Source organism: Lissotriton helveticus, chromosome 2_2 (genome assembly GCF_964261635.1).
Source record: "Lissotriton helveticus chromosome 2_2, aLisHel1.1, whole genome shotgun sequence".
Lineage (NCBI taxonomy): Eukaryota > Metazoa > Chordata > Amphibia > Caudata > Salamandridae > Lissotriton > Lissotriton helveticus.
This window is the reverse complement of record NC_136060.1, coordinates 388,581,466-388,604,302: the sequence shown is the minus strand read 5'-3', so window position 1 is coordinate 388,604,302 and position 22,837 is coordinate 388,581,466. Positions and strand designations below refer to the sequence as shown.

At 50.4% G+C, this 22,837-nt stretch overlaps 1 protein-coding gene across 1 annotated transcript in view; it reads right to left on the bottom strand.

Moving 5' to 3' along the window:
• The window catches only part of LETM1 (leucine zipper and EF-hand containing transmembrane protein 1), a 420,852-nt gene that overhangs the window by 202,399 nt on the left and 195,616 nt on the right, over positions 1-22,837 (bottom strand). Inside the window, exon 6 of the mRNA XM_078678611.1 lies at positions 18,294-18,497. Within this exon, the coding sequence (XP_078534737.1) occupies positions 18,294-18,497 (204 nt within the window). The remainder of the gene's footprint in view (positions 1-18,293; positions 18,498-22,837) is intronic.

The following is a 22,837-nucleotide window of genomic DNA, read 5'->3' as shown; positions in this document are numbered from 1 at the left end:
CGGAGGGCTCAGGTTCTGCCCCCTCGCCCCTCAACTCCTGAACTGAGACTTCCTGTGCCCTATACAACTGGCATGCAACTTTCTATGTATCAGACAACGAGACCATTTATGAAACCATGCCTGGCAACTGGACCACACCAGCAATACTCGGGGTCACTGGAATTATGCGATTCAGCGGCTGCTTTTTTCACATAATTATGAATTTGCCACATTTTTCAAATAATCCATCATCTACTCCATAATATGTAGATTTCAACAACAAAAAATATTTGTTTCTAGCTTAAATAAATCAAAAATAACAAAGCATTGCGAAATATGTTCACGGGCAGTGGAAGGCCCTTCACAAAGGGTAACCGGTTATCATTTTGTTGCTTTCTTCTGTATTTTGTTGTTAAACTGGTACAAATTATGCGAAATCTGTGCCCAGACAGTATAACCATGTGTAATAATTACAAAATAACGAAGTAATACAATCAAAAAATGTGCCGCATCATGCTGCATACTTTGGCTTTTCTTGATGCATAATTTAGTCAACGCTGCCGCATAATTTGGTGCTTCACTGGCACATAATTCCAGTGGCACTCGCAATACTCCTGAAATGCAAATCTACTCATATTGGTCAGATAAACAAGCTCTTTCTAGTACAGACCTTATCTACCCACAGATTCATCACTTTTTGAATATTCCCGAGCGTCAGACTGGATCGAGACCCTTTTTTCGTAGTCCCTCTGCGTGTGAAAAGGGGGGGCCCTCGGCCCCCCCGCACGCATGGCGGCGCGGCGACCGCCTCACCTCCTCTCCCCTCGGGTCCTTCGACGGTGGGGGCGTGCCCTGGGGGCGCGGCCCACCGCCGATTGGCCGGCGCCCCTCCTGACCCGGATTCAATGGACTGGTTCCGGGTCGGGGGGGGCGGGCGTTAGGAGGGGCCACCCGGCCCCTCGGGAATAAGAGGTAGGGAGCGCCCAGGAGACCCCCTTGTCCCTGGACGCTCCCTCGCAGAACGTTGTGCCCCGCGTTCGGGGCTTCTTTGTTTTCTTAACCTTTTTCGTTTCTTTTTCAGGAATTGGACGTTTAAGGGAGCTGTGTCGGGCCAGCGTCGTGTGGGCGGAGAGGCTTTGCTCGGGCTCCGGATCAGCAACACGGGAGAAGCCGCGTAGTGAGAGGCGGTGGTGATTCGGGGACATTGCCGTGCCGTTGGCGGATTAGGCTGAGAAGACCGGGGATACGGCGCAAGTGCTTCCGGCGGCCGAGGAAGGGTGGTGCGGGCCCGTCGAGGCACCGCGAGGTATCGTGCGGGGGCGGGGGGTCTTCGAGAGGCGTGCCAAGGAAGCGCCTGAGCAGTTACAAACTCGTACCAATTGTGGGGAGGTAAACGCCGGTAGTTGGGTCCCGAGCGGGCACATTTTGGCGCGCAATCCTTAAAGGAACGGTATTCGTGTCCCGAGCGGGCAAATTTTGGCGCGCATTTTTCTAGGAACGGCGATTAAGGCTGGTTGAGATACGAGATACGAGCTGCGCGTGCAACCGAGGGAAGTGGAGCCTGGGTGGGAGACCCCTTTTAAAAGCGTATATTTCTGGAGGGGAGGCATACGTAGTAACAATTATTTAAGGTGTGTTGACGATTCCTTGACATTTATGATTGTTTAACGTTTGGCCCACTACGGTGCACAAAAGTATACCATTGTAAAAACGGGGTGATATTTCTTAAACTGTTTTTGTCACGACTTTACTGCATTTGATGGTTAGCACTCTGTTGTTCATAACATTGCACAAAGTGGGCAGTGGAAGTTAATTAGGGCAGTTCCTTGTCCTAATTGTCCTTAGGGATAAAACCGAGTGCACCTGGATTGTGGAAACTAGGGTAAGATTGTGTAACTGAAAGCAAAGTAATTGTGACTTTATTATTATGTTTTGAATTGGGAGTGAAGGTCAATGCAGATTTAATAACTGGGTGTGGGTCTCTGGTTACTGAGCGAAACAAACCTCAGTAGGGACAGTCTAAAAAGGGTTGACAAGGGGGTTCAGGCCTCCATCTTATTTGAACTGAGTGTTCCTGAAATTTGCCCCTGTTTTGCCACACGGTGTTAATGCGTTTTTCTATCCCAGGCTTTTAGCGACATTATTGGTCCAATCCATCCTTCAGAGAGGACGTAAGGAGAGTGAACGCGCAGCCTGGTGGAGGACGTGATCACAGACCGTTATCGCCAGCGAGTGCACGGGACTGGTCGGTAAGAGGGGTACGGGGGGCTGGCATTCATCGCTCCTGGTGGCCGCCGGGTGGGTCTACGTTAGGTTTACTCACCCCTTACATAAGCGGACAAGCCGCTAGTGTTGCGGTCGCCGTTGCATGGTGCTGAAAGCCCCCTGGTGACCCTCCATCTGAAAGGTACACACAGTTGACCTGTTGGGAACTAAGTAGGCAGCGGGTGTTTTTGGGGGTAAGTGTCATGCCAGGTCCAAGGGGTGGAAAAAAGGGGTCCAACATGGAGGCTATGATGCGGGCTATGATGCGGGAGATGAGCGACATAAAGCAACAGCTAGGGCAAATTAAGGAGCGGGAAGCTCGGTTGGAGGATAGAGAGGGCGAGGCACCGGGCCCGTCCGGGAGACCGATCCGCAAGAGGGTGGCACCAGTGCCAAGAGGGGAATTTGTCACCCCACAAGGGAAACCTAGGTCCAAAAGACCCAAGGAGGCGGTCCCCACCCCAGGCCCAGTAGATCCGTTACCCGCCGCACCGCCCGCGGTGGTCCCACCCCCGCAGGTGCCTACACCCATTGCCCCTGTGGTGCCGGTGCCGGCAGGTCAACCAGTAGACGCTGGGTCTGCTCCCGCACCGGTGCCCACAATCCCAGCTGTGCCAGGACCACTGGGCATAACCCCAGTGGTACCTGTTGTCCCGGGGGGTAATGTAGATTCAATGCCACCCGAATTGTTATCTCAGTTAACGGCCATGATGCCATGGCTCCAAAAAGGGGGAGCCTTCCCGAATTCTGCAGACCATGCGGCAGAGGCGGCAAGGTTTGTGGAAAAAATCAGATCGGCACCGGTCGCCGACAGTGTTGCATTGCCAATTTCTTCTCCCCTTGCAGGTCCAAGTGTTCCCCAGCTGGACGGAGTAAAAGGGCAGCCGCCCCCGGTGCCCGCACTTGGTAAGGAAGTGGCATTGCCGCTCTTGGGGGACGGTGTGATACCTTCCAGGAGCGAAAATCTAGCTCAGCATGTGTCTTTAGCTGTGAAAGAAATGATTTGGGCTGATAAATACGTGTACATTTATTCTTTATTGTTGGATAATAGGGAAATGGAGCAGGCAAAAGCACTGAAAGAGTGGATGCTCCCAAGTGAATGGAGGGCGCAGTGTACTAGATTCAGGGTTGAGGAAAATCTCAATAATTGGATGCAAGCATGGGCTGTTTTCACAGCAGTTAAGGCTGAGCGTCCTCCAGATCTGCAGGCTGCATTGGCTTGCTACTCGAGCAGGATTGTGGGGTGGAGTCAACAGTATTCTGGGGAAGCATGGAAGGGTTATGATGTCAACTTTAGGAAGGCATTGGAATTCAATAGATCATTGCCATGGGACTCGGTAGATTCCATGGCTTGGCACAAACAGTTCTCCGACACTGCACCGCCCCCTCAGTTCGGTGCGGGCAAGGCGTTCACTAGACCGCAGCAGCCCTTTCGGCCCCCCCAAACGAGTGAAGTACCTGGGAAATTTAGGGCAGGTGGGCCAGAGAAGAAAGGGGTGTGCTGGGATTTTAATAAACGTACCTGCTCAAGGGCCGCGTGTAAGTTTAGGCATGCATGTGCCTCCTGTGGGCACCCCTCTCATCCAGAAACTACCTGTAGGTCCAAGCAAGGTAACACAGGACAGAGGGGTAGGGGAAAGCCACTATAAGTCAGACAGGTCACGCCCCCCCACTCCAGTGGATGTGGTGGCAATGATTCCATTGTTGAACAGATACCCTGACCACAAAGCGGCCACCTTACTCCAGGAAGGTTTTTCTAAAGGTTTTAGGATCCCGGCCGGGGGATACACAGGCAGTGCGCACTGTAGAAATCAATTATCAGTCACACACAATCCGGATGTTGTGGCCGCCAAAATTGACAAGGAGCTTTCCTTAGGCAGGATATCTGGCCCTTTTTCTGCAGTGCCTGTACACAATTTTGTGTGTTCCCCACTGGGAGTTGTCCCCAAGAAAGAGAAGGGGCAATTCAGATTGATTCATAACCTGTCAGCGCCAAAGGGGGCCTCACTGAATGATGCCATTGACGAAGGTATCTGTAGTGTCAAGTACGCCTCGTTTGATCAGGCTGTTACCTTATTGCAGGCCACTGGACCCGGGGCGCTGATGGCGAAATCAGACATAGAGTCCGCCTTCCGCCTCCTCCCAGTCCACCCGGCGGACCAACATCTTTTAGGTTTCAGCTTTAGGGATAGGTTCTACATGGACAAATGCATGCCTATGGGTTGTTCTATTTCTTGCGCCTACTTTGAGATGTTTAGTTCATTTCTTGAATGGGCCATGAGACAAGTGACGGGCCATCAAAGGGTCATGCATTACTTAGATGATTTCCTCTTCCTCGGTACAGCGGGTTCTCAGGAGTGCGCACTAGCATTGCAGGAATTTTGCGTGCTCATGCGGGCTTTTGGGGTCCCGCTTGCGCCTGGAAAGACGGTGGGCCCGACCACCTGCTTGGAATTTCTGGGCATCGAGATTGACTCAATGGAGAGATGTTTTAGACTACCTAAGGACAAGGTGTGCAAATTCAAGACGTCGCTACAGTTATGCCTCCGGAAGGAGAAGGTCACTTTGCAGCAATTACAGGAGGTGGTAGGGCAACTGAATTTCGCACTAAGAATCATCCCAATGGCTCGCCCCTTCTCTCGCTCCATCGCGCACGCGATGAAGGGGCTGAGGGAAAAGCACCACCGCACGCGCCTATCGTCTGAAATTCGCCAGGATATGCTTATTTGGATGGCATTCCTGGAGGATTTTAACGGTAGGGTGGTCTGGCCCGACCCGCTCACGACATCAGCGGAGTTGGGACTATGGACTGATGCGGCCGGTAGTGTGGGCTTTGGTGCCATCCTAGGGAATAGGTGGGTCGCTCAACAATGGCCAGAAGAATGGAACACATGGGGTTTGCTCAGCAACATTGGCTTCCTGGAACTTTTTCCAATATGGGTGGCACTGATGGTTTGGCCCGAACACCTATGTAACCAATCAGTGGTGTTTTGGTCAGATAACATGACAGTGGTGGAATGTATCAATCAGCAGGGGGCGCGGTGTCCTTTCATACTTCGTCTGATCAAAGAGATTGTTCTGCGGTGCCTTAAACTGAATGCTAATTTTAGAGCCAAACATGTCCCTGGTGTTTTAAACAATGCTGCTGACTCCCTTTCTCGCTTCAAAATGCAGGTTTTCAGGGAACATCTCCCCACAGCAGACCCCTCACCAGCACACTTCCCAGCGGTACTTTGGCAGATTGGTGCCCCAGATTACAAGACCTCGTGGTCGCTAGCCTAGCCCCCAGGACCAAGACGGCGTACGAAGGGGCGTTTCTGTCTTATTGTTCTTTCTTGGGGCCACAGTGGGAAGTGCTTTGGGCGAAGGAGGATGGGTTTGCAGCCTATTTAGAATGGATGCACAAAGAGGGGCGCTCAGTGGCAGCGGCAACCAGACATAGGGCAGCAGTGTCATTTTTCGCTCAAGCTAGGGGCTTCCGGGATCCCACCAATACCTTTATGATACGCAAGGCTTTAAGGGGATGGCGCCGTATTCAGGGACACCAGAAGGATAAGAGGAAGCCCATGGGGTTGGCCCGGCTAACAGCCTTACTGGGCACGCTGGAGATTGTTTGTAACTCGGAGTGGGAAGTGCTTCTTTTTAGGGCGGCATTCTCCCTGGCATTTTATGGGGCACTGAGAATTAGTGAACTTGTGGCAGGATCTAAGTCTGACATACTAGGTGGTTTGCAGAAGGCTGGGGTGACGATAAGGGGTGACACCATGTGGGTGATTGTCCAGAAATCAAAGACCGATCAAGAAGCTAGGGGTCACACCATAGTTCTGCAACGGGCCCCCGCCAACCCGTGCTGCCCGGTGAGGCACGTGGAATCACTCATGGGATTATTGGTCGGTTCAGCAAGCAGGGCGTTGCTCTGTCACGCCGACGGGAGCCCCTTGACCAGGTATCAATTCAGGAGAGTGTTCGAAATAGGGGTTACAAAAGCGGGTCTTGATCCTAGAGATTTTGGATCTCATTCCTTCAGGATTGGGGCAGCAACTGAGGCGATGGCGGGGGGCCTCCCAGTGGAAAGAGTGAAGACAATTGGGAGGTGGTCGTCAGACTGCTATAAACGTTATGTTCGGATTGACATGCTATGATTACCTGTCACTCACGCTTGGTCTCTTTCCGCTCTCTTACAGTTTCTCAGACCTGTTACGCAGGGGAGGAATCTGTCGTCGGGCACCGCCAAGATTCATCGGCACGGAGCGGCGAACAGGAAACAACAAAGAACAATGTCTGGATTGTCGGTCATTCATATGTGAAGCGAGCGGAATGTGTCTTCCTGTCAGGTGACAAGAAGGAAAGGGCGGCACAACTAGGGTTGAATATCACGTTCTTTGGCAGAGGAGGGTTGTGTCTTCACGAGTTTAGGGGATTCTTCCAAGGGCTGTTAGCACGCCAGCGGGCTCCACCGTCAGTGGTGATACTTCACCTTGGGGAGAACGATTTGGCAACACTGGGCAGGCGCATCTTGATTGAGGAGATTATCTCAACAGCGGGTTGGATAGCTAGGACCTGCCCCGGGTGCACACTAGTATGGTCACAACTAATACCTCGACTTCAGTGGCGGGGGGGTCATTCGGTCAGGGCGTTGAATCACTCGGTAAAGAGGATCAACACACGGTTGGATAGGTTGTTTCGAACCCCCGTGTTACAGTCAATACCTCATGGGTGCATCTGGGGTCAAAAGTATTACTTGAAGGACGGGGTTCATCTGACAGAAGAGGGTAATGTCCTATGGGCTGACAATATCTGGGCTTGGCTAGAGGGCTGGGGTAGGAGGAATGTGTCCTTAGGCAGGGGTTAGAGGGGGAGGCCAGATCGTCGGTTAACAATACTGGCCTGTGGCGGTAAGGTCATTATCGGTGAGCACATATTTGAGGTCTGAGGGGGCGGGCATCATCCTATGGAGGTTCCCGCCCGGGGGGAGGGGCCTGCGGGCCACTCCCAGTACTCCAGGGGCAAGGTAATATGCAAAGGAGCGCGGGTAGGAGTAGTTCACGCTTTCCTTAGGCTGGTAGCCACCCCGCGCGCGTGGACTCATGACGCCACCGGCGCAGAGTAAGGGCCCTCCTTTAGTGGGTAAATGGAGTTTGGGGCGTAGACCGGGCAATTCCCGGGGTAACACTGCGCATGCGCACTTCTAGGGGGGAGGCGCAGCTTGTAGGACCTGACACCGGTAGTGACCCTGCCATATGGCCAGAAATGTACAAAAATCAAGGTAGGATGTTTAGTTTAAGCTAGGAACAACTTGTATTAGAGTTTTGTTAAGGTCAGGCTCTCAAACTTGTTGATAACGATTGTATAACTGAATGCCCCGCTGATTTTTGTATTCATTGTTGATTATGCAATTAAAACCTTTTTAATTTCATACTTTAATAAATACGGCCGGGCGACTAGCGCCCGCCTTCCAAAAAGTAAAACACGTCTCGTGTCCACGTTCCTGGGTGTTGGGTGCCGGATTGGGGGGGAGGCGGCAGCTAGTCGCTGACCATGCTGTAATGTGCGGTTCTGTGCGGTTCTGCACGGACGATGCTCTGCTCTGGAAGTGACGTGTGGGGTCCATAATGGTGTCGCTCCCATCCGCTGTCAGTTTCTTTCGAGACTCTCTGCACCTCCAGATGTGGAGCCCCAAAAGCAAATTGGAACATCTGTGTGCAGATGCTTAGCCTTGCAATTGCCATTCGTGAGCCTCTAGGCGCTGACAGCTGAATTCGTCCACCCAGGCATTCGAAGATCCTGCTAGCTGGTTTACCACCAGTCCTTCTGGTTCGGCTCTGAAAAATGTCCATCATCTATGTTTAAAGCCATGACAAGGGAGGAGCTTGCTGGCCGTCATGGCTGCAGCGTTTCTTAGCAGCACCTCCTTTGCTGGTTTATATGCCCCGACGCAAGTAGGGTGACCAACTGGCATTGGTGCAAATTCAGGACGGTGAGTGTAAAAATTCAGGACAAAGGGTCAAAATTCAGGACACAAATTCAGGACAGGAGGTCAAAATTCAGGACAAAACTTCAGGACAATAGGTACGTTTTAAAGACACATCAGAGGTCGCGCAATAGTATATAAGTAAGCCCAGCCATTTCCAAACATATTCAACCATTTGCAAACCTATCCATCATGTATCCTTCCATCTATCATTTCACTCATCCATCCCTTCATCCATCCGCTCATCCATCCTTTCACTCATCCTCCATTATCCATCCATCCATCCATCCATCCACCCTTTCACCCTATCCATCTGTACACTTATCCATCCACTCTTCATCCCATCCATCCACTCATCTATTCAGCCATTTACCCTTTCACCAATTCAGCCATCCTTTCACTTACTAATCCTTCCACCCATCCACTCTTTTAGTCATCCATCCATCCATCCTCCATTTCTCTCTCCATCGACCCTTTCACTTAGCCATCCTTCCTTCCATCCATCCACCCACCCATCCATCCATCTACTCATCCACTCATGAATCCATCCATTGACCCTATCACTCATTCATCTATCAATTCACTCCTTCACACATCTATTCATCCTTTTGTCCATCTACCCTCCCTTTCACTCACTCATCCATCCTTACATCCACCCTTTCACTCATACGTCCATTCATTCACCCTTGCACTTATCAATCCATCAATCCATCCATCATTTCACTCATCCACCTACCCACCCATCATCCACCCAACCATCCACCCACCCACCATACACCCACCCACTCATCCATCCTTTCACCCACCATCCAATCCATCCATCCATCCTTTCACCCACCCACTCATCATCAATCCATCCATCCATCCATCCTTTCACCCACCCACTCTCCATCCATCCATCCATCCTTTCACCCACCCATCATCCATCCATCCGTCCTTCCCCTCATCATCCATCCATCCTTCCCCTCATCATCCATCCATCCTTCCCCTCATCATCCATCCATCCTTCCCCTCATCATCCATCCATCCTTCCCCTCATCATCCATCCATCCATCCATCCATCCATCCATCCATCCATCCATCCTTCCCCTCATCATCCATCCTTTCACCCACCCCCTCATCATCCATCCATTCCCTCATCCATCCATCCTTTCACCCACCCCTCATCATCATCCATCCACCCTTCCCCTCATCATCCATCCTTTCACCCACCCCTCATCATCCATCCATCCATCCATCCATCCATCCTTCCCCTCATCATCCATCCACCCTTCCCCTCATCATCCATCCTTTCACCCACCCCCTCATCATCCATCCATCCATCCTTCCCCTCATCATCCATCCATCCATCCATCCATCCTTCCCCTCATCATCCATCCATCCATCCTTTCACCCACCCACCCATCCTTCCCATCCATCCATACCCTCATCCATCCATCCTTCCCCTCATCCATCCATCCTTCCCCTCATCCATCCATCCCCTCATCCATCCACCCTTCCCCTCATCCATCCACCCTTCCCCTCATCCATCCACCCTTCCCCTCATCCATCCACCCTTCCCCTCATCCATCCATCCCCTCATCCATCCACCCTTCCCCTCATCCATCCACCCTTCCCCTCATCCATCCACCCTTCCCCTCATCCATCCACCCTTCCCCTCATCCATCCACCCTTCCCCTCATCCATCCACCCTTCCCCTCATCCATCCACCCTTCCCCTCATCCATCCACCCTTCCCCTCATCGATCCTTCCTGTCATCCATCATCCATCCTTCCCCTCACCCATCCATCCTTCCCATCCATTTATCCTTCCTTTCATCCATCCATCCATCCTTCCCCTCCATCCATCCATCCATCCATCCATCCATCTTTCCCCTCATCCATCGTACAGCTACCCTTTCACCCATACATCCAGCTATTTACATTTTCTCTCCATCCTTCCCCTCACTCATCAATCCACCCATCCTCTCTCATTATCCATTTATTCAATCTATCATTCATTCATTCAACCTTTCACTAATTCATCCAGCCATTCACCCATCCCTTCACTTACTTACTCGCCCACCTTTCCATATTAATTTTGAGCTGAGCCCTTTTGAGAAGAGGCCCATCAAGAACTTCACCCTCGCTGCAGGGGCCGTTCCAGGACTGGACAGAAGCCACCCAGGGCGGAGACAGGATCCACTACAGGGGGGGGGGACAAGAGCCATCACAGGCGGGGGTGGACTGGAGCCACAACATGGGGGGACAGGAGCCATCACAGGCGGGGGGTGGACTGGAGCCACCACATGGGGGGACAGGAGCCATCACTGAGGGGAGGGCAGGAGCCATCACAGTAGAGGGAACAGGATCCACCAGGGCGGGAACAGGGGTGGCCATGCAGTATTCTAGTATCATCTTGGGCTCCTCGTCCCCTCCTGCACAAGACAACGAGAAGACAGGCTCTCTGTCCAAAATGCCATCCCCCACTTCCCCCACTGTGATGTATAGTACTTACAGGAGATACTCTAAGAGAACTGATTGAACTGATTGTCCTCCATACTTTGTTAATCAGTGTGGGTGCGATTGTGCCATTTCTTTATTTTATTACATTATAGACTGCATGTTCAAAGAATGTTTGCTTACAATTTAGTGACCGTAATAAGCTCCGTGAAGAGAAGCACGTGCCTCGGTGTAATCAGGGGTGTAATCTGGTCGAGTCTAGGATGTTTGGGGCCCTGGGTAGAAATGGAATGTGTGAGCCCCCTCTAAATAGCAGAGACATGATGCAATCAGGGCTGTTTGCATCTGAATAGATGTCGCTGCTCCTGAACCTGCAGCCCCTCCTCTCAGTCACCTTCGAGCACCTCTTAACAGCTCATCAAGGGCTGGAGGTGTCAGGGCTGCCATCCCGCTGTGCCTCTCCAATGCTGCTGAGTATCTGAGGAGCTTTGGTGCAGCATCGGAGTGAAGAAGGGAGGTGGGGGCAAGCTGTGCCGGCTTTAGGGTGGGGAGACCAGGGCCCGGCTAAAATGACGGACAAAAGGCGTCCGTTAAAGAATCCTTCACGGACAACGGACAGACGGCCGAAATTACGGACTGTCCGTGAAATTTACGGACAGTTGGTCACCCTAGACGCAAGGTTATACTGATGAGATGGTGCGCTGCTCCCTTTGGGTGTCATGCAAGTGATCCAGTGCCTGGGGAAAACTATTGTGTACCCCTGAGATCCTCCAGCAAGATTCTCTTCCATCTGTGTACACGCGCAACGGGAGTAGTCTCGTGTGCAGCACATTCTCTTGGACTTTGTCTAGGTGCCCCAGTTTCTGAGAAGATCACGAAAGTCAACAGCACAAAGAGGGGAGGCGCAGTAATCAGGCATCAAGTTGTTTGAGAGTGGAGGAGGAGCGAGAAAGGAAAAGTGGATCACTGACGGCAGCATCCATTTGACAGTGGCATCCGATTAAAGACTATGGTTACATGCGCAGAAATAAAGATGACTCTCCTTCTCCTAGCCTTCCTCGCTCCCGGAAATTGATGAATCTCTCAATCAATCAGTACATTTGTAAAGCGCACTACTCACCCGAGAGCGTCTCAAGGCGCAGTGGGAGGTGAGAGGGGGGAGGAGGGCTGCTACTGCTTGAATAGCCAGGTTTTGAGAAGCATCCTGAAGGTTAGTAGGTCCCGGGTCTGCCGTAGGAGGATGGGGAGGGTGTTCCAGGTCTTGGCGGCAAGGTGGGAGAATGATCTGCCGCCGGTGGTTACTCTTCGGATGCGGGGGACTGTGGCGAGAGCGAGGTCGGCGGAGCGGACCTGTCGGTTCGGGGTGTAGAAGGAGAGTCGTCTGTTGAGGTATGCCGGTATGGTGTTGTTGAGTGCCTTGTGTGCGTGGGTGAGGAGCTTGAAGGTGATCCTCTTGTTGACGGGAAGCCAGTGCAGGTTTCTCAGGTGTGGTGTGATGTGGCTGTGGTGCTGGATGTCGAGGATCAGGCGGGCAGAGGCGTTCTGTATGCGTTGTAGCCGTTTCAGTAGTTTGGCTGAGGGTCCTGAGTAGAGGGCGTTTCCGTAGTCCAGCTTGCTGCTGACGAGGGCCTGGGTGACCGTTCTTCTTGTTCTGGCGGGGATCCACCTGTAGATCTTGCGGAGCATGTGGTGGGTGTTGAAGCAGGAGGACGAGACGACGTTGACTTGATTGGTCATGGAGAGTGTAGAGTCGAGGATAAATCCCAGGTTGCGTGCGTGGTCGGTGGGTGTTGGTGCTGCTCCCAGTGCGGATGGCCACCAGGAGTTGTCCCAGGCTGAGGAGGTGGAGCAGAGGATGAGTGTAGGAGAGTAGGGTCTGCTATCCTATGGTCACCCCATTTTTTGCTTTTTGCTTCACTGGTTTTCGACTTAATGTGGCTGTGGGCCTGCTAAACAGACCCACAGCCCTGCTGTTCTCTCTCTAAATTTCACACCATGTACTTTAGGTACATTACCAATTGGGATGTGGGTCACTCTTATGAGTCCCTGTACAGTGTACTATAGGTACCCAGGGCATAGGTGCACCCAAGGCCTACCAGGGGCTGCAGCATATCTTTTGCCACCCCTGGCTGGCTATCCAAACTGACACAACTGGCTGATCACTCAGCTGGGGCAAGGTTGTGTAATCACCCCTTGCTTAGATACAGTATTCCTATGTCTAACCTTAAATCTGGACACATATGCACCTATAAGTCACTCCTAAGGCAGGCCTTAACAATCCTGAAGGCAGATTCCTTGGTTTTCTGTGAGATGGTGCTCTAGCATGAGCTGAGCCTGTCTGCAGCTTTCGGAACCATGTCCTTATAGCTGTTCCAGGATATTGCCATACCATATACTCTTAAGTGCACTATAATCCTCGCGGTTATTGCTAACTTTGGTTTGGCTTTATCAAAAAACATGTCGTGTAAGGTGTCATACGCTTTGGAATACTACCCCCTCGCCAGTTCTGGCGACGGGGGTAGCATTCCACCCTTCTAGAGGGAGAAGACATGTTACTTCCATTACTCCCGGTTAAAGTTAACCAGAGCCTCAGCATCACAAAATGGATGCTGCTGCCACAGACACAAGTCTGACCTCCTGCTGCTGGGAGCCCTTCCAGCGAGGGAGGCTTGGACAATAGGTTTCCTGTCACAGGAAGGTGCTAGCACCACCCCAGACAGGAGATAGTGGATTGGGGCAGGGAGGGCTGAATGAAACGAGACACTGCCTGGGGCACGCAAGGTGTCCCATGCATAGTCCAGTTGTCCAAACCGGTGCAGGGGCACTCCAGCCCCAGCTCTGGCGCGAAACTGGACAAAGGGAAAGGGGTGTAACCACCCCCTTCCTGGCTCCCACCCATAGGAGGGACCTAGCAGGTAATCCTGCCCCTAGATTTGGTATATAGGTAGGAGCTGAGTCCCAAGACGTTAGATAATCCTGACTGAAACTCTGATACGAAACTCTGGACCCTTCGACATCCTACTCGAGGTAGAAGACATAAGAATCTCCCGAGTGTTCAAGGAGTGACCACCCTGTGCAAGCAGGCACCATCAAGCGCTCAACGGTTTGCTTTGTTGTTGCTCCACCCGGAGCTCTAACGACAGAGCCTGACAAGAACCGGACTTCCAGACATCCAACAGCCCGATCCACAGCCACAGCAAAGCTGAGACCCGTGGAGGCGACGAGAGATGTGGGACCGGCCAACTTGGAAAGCCAGCGAAGTGCTTTCTGTGTAGCTCCTGAGGCACCCTCGAAGCTGTGCATTGGGGATTGAGAAGCCCCAGCCCCGAGCATCCTTTGCACCGAAGATCACCTCTCCACACTCACCGAGTGCTGCGTGGAGCCCTTTTGCATTTTCCTTCTCGACGCGTCTGTCCGGTCACTTGCCCGTTGGCTAGTGGCCTCTGTGACGACGAACCTTTGAATTTTCAACGCTGGTCTGGTTGCTCCAGACTGGCCCTTGCTCCCCTGAAAAAGAGCAGCCCATCAGACCTTGCTGGTCTGATCCAGAAGCCATCTTCGATTCCTGCGTGGGTTGCATTTGCCAAGGCCTGTTGATTCCGAATCGAGAACCGACACCGCCATCAGCGAGAACCTTCATGGGACAGTCCGTGGCCAGCTCCTGGTCCTCGTCGACACCTCCTGGTCCACGTGGCAGCGGAGACAAGCTTCACGACATCACCTGATTGCAACCAGACATCACCTGGTTCCTTCCTGGTTCCTTCCTGGTCACTGGCTAGTGACCCAGACTCTGTCCCCTCTGCTTTCAGGTACTCTTCATCCTCGATCCACCCTTGGATCCAACCGGACTCTTCTCTCCTAGTCGCCTGCAGCATCTTTTCTCCAAGGCTCCATAGAACTCCACGACGAAACCCGACACATTTTGACACCTATGCACCCGCTTCCTGTGGGTGAGGTAACGAGAGTACTGCGGTGCTCCTGTAGAGATTTACATCCCTAGTGGCCTAGTTTAAAGTGGTTAAGTTCTAGTCCAGTCGGAAGACTTCCAAATCTGCAACTTTCTAACTTTACTCACCCATTGACTTCTATTGGTGCACGCACGTGCACTTAGACACTGCACCCGCATCCTGTGGGCCTCCCACGTCCTAACTGCTGTTAGTCCAGTGTAGCCCCAGCGATTTCCAAGGCCCTAGGCCTTACCATTGTTCATGATGTGGTACTTATACCACTATTTTAGTATATGGTTTTACGGGCCACCAGGGCCTATCCATGTTTGTGCAACTTTTGTATGTCATATTAAGTTACTTGTTATACTCCTGTGCTCATAAAGAGTTAAGGGGATCTATTTAGAAATAAATACATATATATTTTGAATGTATAACCTGTGTGGTGTCTTTTCATTTGGTATTAAAAGGTTGGCATATGGTAAAACAGCTGGCTTCACATGTCCTCTTGAGTTAAGACTTCTTTTGTCCATGCTACCACTAGGATAGCTGGTCTATAAGGTTGACTTTACAACCATCACCATAAGGGTTGTTTGGACTGGTGCAAGGTGCTCACTAGAATAGTGAACATCATATACCAGGCCAACTTCTCACAATGAGGACCTCTGTCTTGTCAGAGTTCAGACGGCTGCTCTTCATCCACTCGGCGACAGCTTTCATTTCTTCCTGGAGGTTGGTTTTTGCGGTGAGGGGGTCCTTGGTGAGGGAGAGGATCAGCTGGGTGTCGTCAGCGTAGGAGATGAGGTTGAGGTCGTGCAGTCGGGCGACGTGGGCGAGCGGTGCCATGTAGACGTTGAACAGGGTCGGGCTGAGGGATGATCCTTGGGGTACCCTGCATATGATCTCGGAGGCTTAGGAGCAGAAAGGAGGGAGGCGGACGCTCTAGATTCTGCCGGTGAGAAAGAAGGTGGTCCATTCCAGAGCCTTGTCTCAGATTTCTGCGTCGTGGAGGTGTGTGCGTAGGGTGTGGTGGCAGTGTCAAAGGTGGCTGATAGGTCCAGGAGGCTGAGGGCCGCGGTTTCGCTGTTGTCCAGCAGGGCCCTGATGTTATCGGTGGCGGTTATGAGGGCAGCATCGGTACTGTGGCTGCTGCGGAACCCTAACTGGGACCGGTCCAGGATGTTGTTCTCCTCGAGGTAGCGGGTCAGCTGTCTGTTGACGGTCTTCGATGACCTTTGCCAGGAACGGAAGCATGCAAATGGGCCGGAAGTTCTTGAGGTTCCTCGGATACACCTTGGGTTTCTTCAGTAAGGCGTTGATCTCTGCGTGCTTCCAGCTCTCTGGGAATGGTCGCGGTCTCGAAGGAGATGTTGATGGCCTTGCGGAGATGGGGTGCGATGGTGGCGCTAGCTTTGTTGAAGATGTGGTGTGGGCATTGGTCTGACGGAGAGCCGGAGTGGATGGTGTTCATGATTTTGATTGTGTCTTCGTCGTTGATGTTGATCCAGGTGAGTAGGGGAACGATGTGGGTAGTGGCCGCAGGGTAAGAGGTGTCGGTTGTTGTTGGGGTTGCCAGGTTGTTGAAGCTGTCGTGGATATCTGCGATCTTGCGATGGAAGAAGTTGGCGAGGGAGTCGCATAGGTATTGTGATGGTGGGACGTCTATGTTGGAGTGGGGGTTGGAGAGTTCCTTCACAATGTTGAAGAGCTCTTTGCTGTTGTGCGCGTTGTTGTCGAGCCACCTTTAACAGACAAAGTTGACCATTTCTTTCTCATCCTAACTTTGAAGTCTTGAATGGGACAGGCTAGCAAAGTCATTCACTGGTCTTTCAGCAGTCTGTCTGAATGGGCATCTCCAGATCCCGGAAGACCCCCCATCACAAGCTTCAATTTTGTCCACACTCATTGTCAACCACTCCATGGAGACACCTAAACTCTAAACACTGATAACAGCATCACAGTTCACCAGTTATAGCACACAACCCTACTTGAAAGATTCCTCGACTCCAGATATCTAAAACCACAAACACTGCCTGTACCTCAAACAGATATGGATGTTCAAGAGAAATAAAAAGCTCATCCACACCAAAAGGAAATGCTTGCTATTTACCAAGAACAACAAGCAACAACTACTCAAAATCTGACTTGATATCATTAAACAAGGCAGATGAGAACCCCAACTTACTGCCAACATCAAGTTACTTTTATTCGCTTTGAACACCAACATCTAGGAACACCATCAAGAAAACTAAGATGGCCTGGTACCAGCCTATTTAATAAAGAAAATGAAACAGACCCTCCCAGAAAACGACTTTAGAACTACTTTTCAATTCTTCTTATTCGTGCAAATGGATGATGGAACTGACTCGCTCCACAGCCTGCAAGACTCCACACTGGCCACCCTTCAGGGCATTCGACATGCCACAGTGTCAGTACTCTTCAAGGGTCTGGGAAAATATGACCACATCACCCCCACTCCACTGCCTCCCTTGGCTGGCCTACAGTTAAAGAAGTAATGCTTATAATAGAAGTGTAGAAAACTATTCTGTACCAAGAGTAAGGTTCGCCAGATAAAGCACTGTGTTTACAGAATCTCAGCAGCGATCTTCAGCCTTTCATCATTCAAAGGCCTGTAAAATGAATACTATTATGTTGCACTATCTACAAGTCATGCTGTTTTCAAATACAATGTCCACTTATTTTACAGTTTTATAGGCTTGCAAATCGATGTATTAGATTGTTTCATATAAAGGAAAATGCAATGCTACCTATCATAAGAGAAAGCAGCAAATGATGTAGAAAAAAACTGAAAACACAAAAGAGTGTTGCAAACCATTCCCTGCGACAACAGCTATGTAGAAGTATAACACAAATTATAAACATCTCAGAGGGGCAATACCAGGAAGTAGGGTATTTAAAAGTCACTTGAAGTAACTTTATAGATAACATTGATCTGCACGTTTATGAGGACTCATAAGAAGGCACCGGTAACTCCCCAAGGATAGCTGCTTAGCCCATTTTATCTTCTGCAGCCTTTATTGAGTTCACCTGTTCCTGCTGACCCCATTTTTCTCTCATCCTCCCTTCTCACTCGAGTTTTTACCCTCTTAATAGATATATGGGATCCTCTTGACTATCCTGGCCTGGGAGATTAAACCCCTCCTAGTTTCAGGGGGTTAGAGAGACGGTCTTCGGGAACGCAGGGCATATATTTCCCGACCATCTTGTTAATTTCTTGTTAATTTGACCTTGGCTAAGGCTCTATAGTGGACAAAACAAAATATACAAAATAGGATTGAATACTGCTGAGCTTATTTGTCGTATCAGAGATTAGCACCAAAATTCCTGTTGTGCTGAGAAATCCTTAGACAGGCAGTTTTGATTCCTGGATCTAGAAGAAACTGCTATCCCAATTCAGCAAAAAGCATCTTCGTTAGCAAACAAGAGCTATTTTTCAACACAGCAGGAGAGACTTACCCAGATGGTGAATTTTGCAAACTGTAGTAGATAAAAACAATATAACGCCCCAAAGCATAAAAGAAATAAAATGTACAAAATACTCAGAAGCGAAAAGCAATCTACACAAGATAAACATCAAAACACTTTAGCACAAGCTTGCCGTTAGTTTAGAAAAACAATTACTGGATTGTTGCTTGCTAAGAGAACTAGAAACCACTGATTTAAGAAACTTACTTTGTCATCTGCTTTCATGGATCTCAAACGCATAGTCAGCTGGAAGCGCAGAAAGTTATTTGTCCCAATTGATTGGAGCTCCACCAGCTTACAGAGGGCCACCAGCTGAGGCCTAGTGAGATTGTCTAGAGTGAGCTCGTCTTCAAAGAGTTTGGAGAACCTCAAGATATCCTCGTTACTGGGCCGTTCTCCAGAACTTCTAATCTGCAGAACAAACAAATGCATTTGTGTAATGCTCAAATATTATATTTCAGAACAGATGTTTTAAAAAGGGAGCTAGAATAAGAGCATTTGTGCAAACTACTTTGAAGGAAGGAGTCACATTTAATTTTAAACTTTCCCCGATTTCTGTTGTCCAAACAAGAGGACAATTCAGCGGTTTTATAGCACTCTGTTTAAACCTTTTCAATTTCAGGGGTGTGGAATTTAATAAAACATCTACTTGTCCATGGGGCAGGTGGCTTCATAGATCAACTAGTCCTGTAACAAAATCCACCTGTCCCTTCTGTTCCATGTAATTTGGCGACTAATTATGGCAGCAATCTCATTATATAAGAGCTCTGAAATAGCCTCTCTGATTATGCAAAGACTCCTTCCATAGTAGGGTTTGAATAATAGCAATTCCCTTTTGTTGCCATGTTTCCGCAGATCTATATACTGGGGCAGAAGCTAATGGTAAATAATAGTTCCAGAGTTGGAACGCCCTTTTGAGTCTGTGCAAACCTACTAACCATCGGCGCAAGTCCGTATAGGGGGTCTCACCTCCGAGCCATTCTCCATCAAAAGGGGCACTCGGCAGGGCGGTCTGCTTTCGCCGCTGTTATTTGCCCTCATGCTTGAGCCTCTGGCATGTGTGATCCGACAACGTCACAGAGAAGCAGCATTGAACTTTACCCATCGCCCCGTTGGCATATCCCTCTATGCTGATAACATGGTGCTCTTCATTCGCGAACCGCAAAAATACTTGTCCCCTATCCTATGGGAATATATTAGTTTTGGCTTGTTCCCTGTTCTGCAGATAAACTGGGATCAATCGGTGATAGTCCCATTGACGAAAATCACTGCTCCCCCGCAGATGGAATATCCGCTGATGTGGTCAACTGATACCGTGAAATATCTGGTAGTGTTGGTGCATTGAGATCCAGAGGTAGTCATACATGAAAATTATGGAAAGGCCTGCGCGGCTTTGGAAATTCAAGTAGACAGAGGGTCCTCTTTACCACTATCCCTTGCCGACCGCCTTGTCGTTATTAAAATGATCGGGCTACCACATTTTTATATATTTTCAATAATATCCTAATAAGGCTCCCAAAACACCTTTTTCACACAATAAGAACCAACTTGCTTAGATTAATTTGGAACGGCAATCAAGCCGGAGTGGGATGGCACACACTCACGCTAGACTATGCTCAAGGTGGATTCTGCGCACCAGATCTATACCTGTATTACCTCTGTCCACAGGCGCAATACGTCTACTATTGGTATAACCTGCACGCCTTCACACCTCATGTTACGGTAGAAGATGGGGATGCGCACCCTATTCCACTGACTGGGATATTAACGCACACACATAGAGGCACCCCCCCACCCGGACGAAAATAAACACTGTAGACACTACTATTGCTGCTTGGCAAGCTCTCCGTAAACTGACAGCCAAACGCCCAATATATGCCCCGGCTCTGCCGATTGCACATCATGCATCGCTTTCAGTTACACAAGAAATGGGTCCTATCCGCTCATGGCAAGCGATTGGTATTAAACATATGCAGGATCTATTCTCAGATGGGCACTTTCTCACCTCTGAAGACCTTCAATACATAACCAATCAGATACCATTTGAGTTCACTGTTCATCGAGTGAAACTTGCGTTCAAAACACATTATGAGTCGTTTCCTCTAGAACCACCTCCATTACAATCCCTGCCACTTTATTGGTGACATACAAGAAAAGAAAATTGGTTACCAAACTGTACTGGGCAGTGGTAAGAGGGGAAGACCGTAGCTTGATGCGCTGGAACAATAAGTTAGACCCTCCACTGACTCCGTAAGACTGGGAGCATATATGCACATTAAATGGTAAACTAACCCCCAATGGAAATCTCAGAATCATCCATTTTAAATATATACACCAGATTTACCACACGCCTCTTACATTGTACAAAATTGGCAAACAAGTAATTGCAAAATGAGTGGCCAACCAGATGCAGACTTTTGGCACTTAGCATGGCACTGTAATCTTCTTGCAAAGTACTAGGATGAAGTAAAACATTGTTTAAATGTCTTGTCCAAACAGAATTTGCAGTGCACACCTACAATATGTTTGCTATGCTTTGTGCCTCAGGTAAAAGGCGTTCTGGGGAAATTCTGGCGAAGAACAATAACGTGGGAGAGCTCTCTGGCCCCTCATACTGACCACTGGATAAAGGATATGGTATACTGCAAAGAGACTCTTGAGTTGTATGCAGAAGAACTGCCATCATCATCTAAGTCCAAAGACAACTGGGAACCATTACAGCAATATCTGGTAGCGAAAGGTCAAAGTGATTCCATATCTGATGACTAAAGGGCTTAAATATGTAGTATACGACCATTGATTTGTGACTATAGGGTAGTGTTAGAACCGGGAGTCTCTGGTTGGCAAAGGTAAGTACCTTGGCCCAAGTAGGGACCCCTAGCTCCGGTCAGGGCGACGGAATAACCCTCTGAGATAACCCCTGCTCACCCTCTAGGTAGCATGGCGCGAGCAGTCTAGGCTAAACTCGGAGACAATGTGGATAACATTTGCACTTAACACAACAATAATCCCCAATCCACCACAAACTGAGACCACACAGGTAAGTATATTTTTATAAAAAATATATAACTTTATCTAGTTTCAGCATGTAAATGAAGCAGTTGCATGATAATCACTTCTTTAAAACACATAGCATTTCTAACTTAAAGGTTGCACGTTAAACACTTCATTTAGAACAAGGTTGCACTTAATTCTTAATGGTTCTTGTAAATAGGCAGTCCTCAGAATCAAAACAAAAATAGTCTCTAGTCCCTCGGTATCAAAAACAACGAGTAATACTGATTGACTTTATATTAGCCCTAAAAACGAGCAAGGAAAACAAGGTGGATGCCAACCTGTGCCAGAGGAATCATCCCCTACCGCTGAGAAGCCTAAGCGCTACAAGCGCGTCTCACCCGAGGGCCGGGGGGGACTCCTTTTCCCTCCCCCGGCACTTCTCCTGCCTCAGGTGGACCTCGCTGGGGAGCGCTCATTCACGCTCGGGCCCGGCCGGTCTCAGCAGGCTCTCCGCCTGCTCTCAATCCTTCGGGGAGCGGCGGGGAGCAGAGACGGCAGGCCGGGGGCTCGAGCACTTCTCCAGATCCCTCGGCGAGGTCGGGTCAGTCTTCCCCGGTCCCGGCGGTGATCACAGCACTTCCTTGGCTCTCGCAGCAGCTTCGGCGAAGCCAGCCAATCCCGTCGCGGCGTTTCTGCCGAGCCCTCAGTGACGTCCGCAGCTCTGGGGGGAATCAGCCAATCCGGTCGCGGCACTTCTCTACCAGCCTCCGGCCACGGCCAATCACCGCACGGCCCCTTCGTGAATGCAAGCAGACCCTCGAGGTCGATTTCAGGGCCCGGGCCCGCGGCGGTGATGATGCAGGCAAGCGGAATTAACCCGCGCTGCGCTGGGGGAGCTTCAGAACCCCTCGGCCCCCACGAGCACGTGTCGATGAACACGCCGATCTCGGGGCAAAGCAGGCAGCAATCAGCGCGGCGCTCTCAATCAGAGCAGAGAGCAGCCAGCGCGCTATCCGGGACACACAGCCAGGCTTAGTCGAGCAGTCCCCGATGTTCACTGCACACAGCAGTTTCACGATCTCCCCGGCCCACAGCTTCAGGGGGGGGGGCACAGCAGAGTCTTGCAGTCCTTGGGCAACCTTTATGTTCCTGGGTTGCAGACAGGGAGCCAGCTCTTCTCAGGCCCTTGGAGATTCAAGCTGTAGGCACAGCACACAGCAAAGTCTCAGCAGTTTCAAGCAGGCAGGGACACAGCCCACAGCAAAGTCCCTTTCCCCTCCTCAGCTTCCAGTGATACAGCAGAACAGGTCAGCCCTTAGAGCACACAGCAAGGCAATCTTCCTTTTGTTCTCTCGCCGTCCTCCTTCCAGCAGAGGGTCCGTCTTGATTGTAGAGTTTCAGAATCTAATCTTCTGTAGTAAGGGGTCCTTCCCTTATACCCCTGAACGCCTTTGAAGTCCTTTGTGCAAGGGGATCCTTGGCTCTGGAATGTTTCTGGTGTTCTTCTTCCTGACAGCTTCAGGGCCAGAGGTGACAGTGGACCGGCAGGGGAGTTAGCCAGCACGGTGGTCAGGCAGGCACAGCCCAGCACTATCAGGCTCTTCTCTCTCCCCTTCCCCGGGCAACAGATGTCGCCTTTCACCCCTGGGCTGACTCCAACCCCCTCCGGGGCCCTGCAGCTCCTGTCACGCAGGCATTCCACACACAGGCCCAGGCACACAGAAAGGTTTATACAAAAGAACAGCCACTTCTAA